Genomic DNA, 5,510 nt, shown 5'->3' on the forward strand with positions numbered 1-5,510 from the left:
GTAGTATAAAGTTTGGAAAGTACCTATTGATACGTATCACTTATGAATAAAATTATTTCGGTTTTGATTTAAATTACTACGAAGTCAAGTGTTTACAATCTCTCCCTTCAAAACAAAGAATCATTAGGGATGACACAGTTTTATAAATAATTAATTACTGGTATGTTTTATGTTGGTTTGACATCATTTATTTGTAATTTGACGTCTATTCATCACAGACATAGCTTCAAGACATCAATAGCTTAATCGAATTTCGGGGAAAATGAAATTGTATTTTTTATGATATTTTACAGTTAAAACAGTCTGAGGTGAAAACGCTAAAAACCATATTTTCTTTTGTTGACATTCATTCTACATCGAATTTGGCTAGAGTAAAGGTATAACCTGTGTTGCATGAGTAATGTATATTTATCTTTTTAGACGGTGACTTCATAAAGCACTGGGACTTCTGGTGGAAAGTAACATTAATAACTTTAGTCTCGTGTCTACCACTTTACATAGTAAAACATACACATAGAAAATGGCGAATGCGTCAGTACAAAAATATAAGGAAATAATTTTTGTTGTTAGATAGGATGAGATGCATTATAGGCAGATTAACCAACTAACTCCAAAGTTAAAGTTTGTATTACAGGAGTTAGTGGCCCTTCACTCCGTGGTTAAAACAAATATTAACTTCATATGTAAGTTCCAAATGCAGTGAATAAAAATTGAACATCGGGAAAACTACGAATATTTCCGAATGCTGTAAGAGTGGAGCCACACGGGCGTTGCGTCAGCATTGCGGTGACGTTGCGTTCTGACGCTGCGTTGTATTACATATAAACCAGAACGACATGCCACACGGTGCGTTGAAACAGCGTGTGGATATGGAACGAGTGCTCATCGGGCAAGAGACCAAGAGACGAAGCGGGAAGGAATGTTGCGGTGCGTAAGTAAGCGGCTTTACGTTGCGACACTGCATTGCATCGGTACGTCGAAATCATAGCGTCGTGACCACGCAACGCACAGGCAGCTCCCGTGTGGCGTCGTTCCTACTCGAATGATTTTGTACATTAGACATTCACTACTAAAGTTAATAGTTACTTATTTAATTATCATAAATACACCAGACATTAATTCGATAATTTATAGACGTAGGAACAGCTTCGGAAATATTCGTAGCTTCCGAATTTTCCCGATGTTCAATAGGTATTATTGAAGACAGATGTTGATGAGTCCATTGAAATACGGATACGCCTTTTATTTAATTGATAGTATTTAAAAGGATGTTGATCGGAATGCTGCCATATCCCATTGTGACTCAAGTAAAATAAGTTCACTGTCTCGTTGGCCCAGCGGTTATAGTTCGTTAAACATTATTTGGACCGATTCGACTTATAGAAAAATAATACAGAACAGTCAGTCCGATCGGCGATGCACGTGCCATCCGTATTGATATTTTTAAGTTTGCAAGATGAGAGGTTAGGTTAGGTTGGTGAAAATCATGTATATTTGTTTTTTCTGTAACAAAATAATTTAATTTCCTTTTTATGATATTTTACGTTTATTAAAACCAAAGTCAAAATCTTGTGAGTAGCTGAAGTGTTAACTGCGCAAAGCCAAGAACAAAAAAATTTAAAGTGACATTAGCCCCTAGTTTCTTTCTCTAATTAAAAATTCTACTATACATTTTTTATAATTTTAGTTTTTTGAAACACATATAGTCACTCAAATAATATTTCGCGAACTATGCAATATGGGCGCTTGATGAGAAGGTCTCGGGTTCGATACCTAATAGTACCAATTTAAGAAACGAAATTGTCTAAATTGGTTCTGAGTAAAGACCCCGTTTAACTACGTTGCTTTGGTACAGGGAATTTCTTTGTTTGAGACCAGGAAATTGGTATTATTAATATTAAAATAAAATCATGTTTTCATCGTATTTAATCATATTTTTTTGTATATGTTATTATTATAGTAATATCGTACATGAAACCACATGCTGTCCTATCTCAAAAATAGTGAAATTGAGAAAGTAAGTTTTGAAAGTTCAAAACAATTACTGAATGCATCTTATTGCGAATAATAAGATTATTTTTGTTTCTAAATAACATTATTTAGTTATCCATTTATAAACGAGAATATAATTTTTTTGATTCCACATTTTTACTTACGACAGTATTTGATTTCATGTGCCATATATTTTAAACATCTTACAAAACATGTGGTATTACTAAAAGTTTACAATACATTGCGTGGCTTGTTATTATCTATCCTCGGACTTTCATGCTGGATTAACATTATAAAATGTTCGGTTGTTTGTTTACTATGCGATGTTATGGTAAAGGGTCAAGAGCACGTCAAGCTGACACTTAAGATTTAAATTAAACTCTATGCCACTAGCGATAAGATTGGTCCAGAGTGTCACGAATGATACGCCTTTGACCGTACAGATGAAGTTTTGTATTATTGTAGTCTAATTTTTTTTTTTATATGTATGTCAGATATAAAACATTGCACATTGTATGGACCAAATTTAGGTCACCTTTTCTTTTTGAAATATCAAACTGCTGATCGATATTCAGAAGAAGGGTTTGAATGTTCTGGAATGTCGATGCCTTATTTTCTCAAACTCGTATCTTATAAAGAGTGATTATTCAGGAGATGGCAAAACTTTCTATTTGTTTTTAATTTCTTATCAAGGCTGTTAATTTGGATCCATTAATTTAAGAATAGGTAGATGCAAGTTTGTGAATATGAAGGATATGTGATGTGAAATCATCTTGAAAAATTTGTATATAGTATACTTTTTTTGCATTCCAGTAATTTCGTGCTTTAAGATACGAGTTTGAGGAAGTAAGGCGACGATGCGATGAGTTAATTACTATGAAGGCAACTATTTTAAGCTAATCTGCTAATCCTTATCACAATTAACGCATTTTAGTAACTTTCGAAATATCGGCCCCTAATTTTTTTTTTAAAGTCAATTAGGCTGATTTTGCTTAACAATAAAACTGAAACTAAATAAGATATAAAAATACCGCTTATTGGGGGTTGTAGATCTCGTTTCGCAGATTCCAGATTTGTTAATAACTCAATTTCGCGAAAATGTCGAGATTACGTTAATTATGATAACGAGGGCAGAAATTTGTAGATAACAGCGGCAGACCGCTTTCTGGTTTGTTTTAAATTTATTCGAATCATAGCAACTCGCATTATCTGTCGCTAGTCATAGCTACCAGCACGGCTTGTGCCGTCGGTCGCGGTAGTCTACTGCGGTGCTTGGTAAATGTTTACCATTTTTTCAGTCTTTCTTAGAACTTCTCTTTCGTTTACTTGAGAAGTGAAAGAGATGTGACCATAAAAGTTTATGATTCTGATATAAATGTTTTTATATACACTTTCTAAGCTTTAGGACAACGCTAAACGCTTGTGTGCTTTACAAGTTACAATGATAAATGTCATGTTAAAGTGTCACAACTATCATAGTATAATAAGGCAAGTAGTGTAACTCCATACAAACATAGCAGCGCAGCATGTGCGGGCTCACACATTCGCATAATCTCGCGGTTTCTTTTTTATTTTCTAATTTCAGAATTGTTCAGTAGGGCTGGCACGACAGGGCGCGATTTGCGCGAGAGCGACATAAAGCGCGAGAACTCTATGCGAGTATAGCAGTATATCGCGCTTTAGTCGCACTCACTCAAGTCGCGCCCTGTTGTGCTAACCCTACTGAATTTTATTTCTATTAAATAATCATACTCCCATAATCCAGATACTGATTAGCTGTGCTGGTCTAAAAATATCAATGAATAAATACTGCATTTGACAAAGGTGATGAAATATCTCAGTGTGACAGACGCAGTGCCCCTCAGATCTTTGCGATTTAAAGCTCTGAGTGCTACTGCAACTGTTATGGACAGACGTGTGGCTTACCATCAAACGCATGACTTGTTCGTCCCGTCACCTGAAATTATAAAAAAATTACAATACTTGTGTTATTATACTATGCTGTTGTACTGTGTTGTATAATTGACCCCTAAGATAGAGCGCGGGGAAAGGCGGGAGAAACGTTTCTATTCCGCTCCATTACACCACTCCACCTGGAATTCTGTTCATAGTAAAGTTTTTACCCATGTGTAACAATAAACACTTTATTACCGCCGACAGTGCTTACGAGTAACGAATGGCTATTGACCGATAGTAAATTACAAATGTATTGACCCGTATCAGTTATCTATTATATTTCCAATAAGAACTCTTGTCTCTTGGTAAATAAATACTTGGACTATTTAACCGACTTCAAAAAAGGAGGAGGTTCTCAATTCTACTGTACGTTTTTTTTTATGTATGTTACGCGATAACTTCGGTATTTGTGAACCGATTTTCATGATTCTTTTTTTTTTTGTTGGAAAGGGGGTAAGGTGGTCCCATTTCATTTTGAAGACAATCATCCACCTCTAAGGGTGGCTGTTCAGGCGTGAAGGTTCGTTCTTATAAATAGCGCTTAAATTTTACTTAGGAGACAACCACTATTTTAATGGTTGATTTTGCTATTTCTCCAATTCAAGGCGTTTTTCTCTCGATATACTTTGAGTAGTGAGAAACGATTTTTATTATCTCCAGTGTCAAGTCCTGTATAATGGCGAACAAGGGGATATTTCAATAAAACTTAGCAAATAGACGTAATTCCACGTACTTTTGAGGTCAGTTTTTTTAGTACTCTGTACTGAGATTAACCTACACAATTTGTTATTGCTATAATTTTAGTGCTATAATTTTTCCAATCAGAGATCCGCTATTCTGCCATTGGCCTTCGCCTGACATTCATAATTTGACATTACAAATTTTTAATTTATTTATTTTCCGTTTACATTTTGAGGGGGTTTTCCCGTGCCTCCGATAAAAATTTTTTTTTATCACTTACTATATTATTTCGTCAAAAATACAGTCAATCAAAATAATGTACAACAAAATAGTACATTGTGAAGTTAGAATTTACATCCTTTGTAATAAATACTTTTGATTTCTCATTACGGAATCCTTTGCATTTTCTTTTCAGAAATGTTATGTTTTGTATTACTGTTTACTACTTAGAATAATAACGCATAGAATGATAGTTTCATATCAAACGAACTGTCACAAGTGAGGCAAAAACCAAATTCATGTAGGCGTAAGCAACTTGTATTTACGCTCGTCGGCACGCACACAAATATACAAATAATGATGCCATGGAATAACATTTCCCTCAAAAGTGGGGAAATTGTATCTTGTTTAACTCATCATTAAGTTAAAGGTGCTTACAGATTTGCCCGACATTGTCGATCAGGTGCCTACAGATGTGCTCGATTTTGTCGATCGACAATGTCGATCAGGTGCCTACAGATATGCTCGGTTTTGTCGATGAAAAACGAATATAGCACTTATTTGTAAATCCAAGATGGCGGACACGATTTTTCAAAATATGCTATATGGGTATCCTTTTCGAGGTATTTGGGGATGCTCATTACGAATATGGCACTCATTTC

At 34.9% G+C, this 5,510-nt stretch overlaps 1 protein-coding gene across 1 annotated transcript in view; it reads left to right on the top strand.

Moving 5' to 3' along the window:
• The window catches only part of LOC113232811 (probable phospholipid-transporting ATPase IIB), a 43,355-nt gene extending 39,803 nt beyond the window's left edge, over positions 1 to 3,552 (top strand). Inside the window, exon 19 of the mRNA XM_026467627.1 lies at positions 421 to 3,552. Within this exon, the coding sequence (XP_026323412.1) occupies positions 421 to 557 (137 nt within the window). The 3' untranslated portion in view covers positions 558 to 3,552. The remainder of the gene's footprint in view (positions 1 to 420) is intronic.
• Positions 3,553 to 5,510: the final 1,958 nt, after the last annotated feature.

This window comes from Hyposmocoma kahamanoa, unplaced genomic scaffold (genome assembly GCF_003589595.1).
Source record: "Hyposmocoma kahamanoa isolate Upper Pololo Valley unplaced genomic scaffold, ASM358959v1 78, whole genome shotgun sequence".
Lineage (NCBI taxonomy): Eukaryota > Metazoa > Arthropoda > Insecta > Lepidoptera > Cosmopterigidae > Hyposmocoma > Hyposmocoma kahamanoa.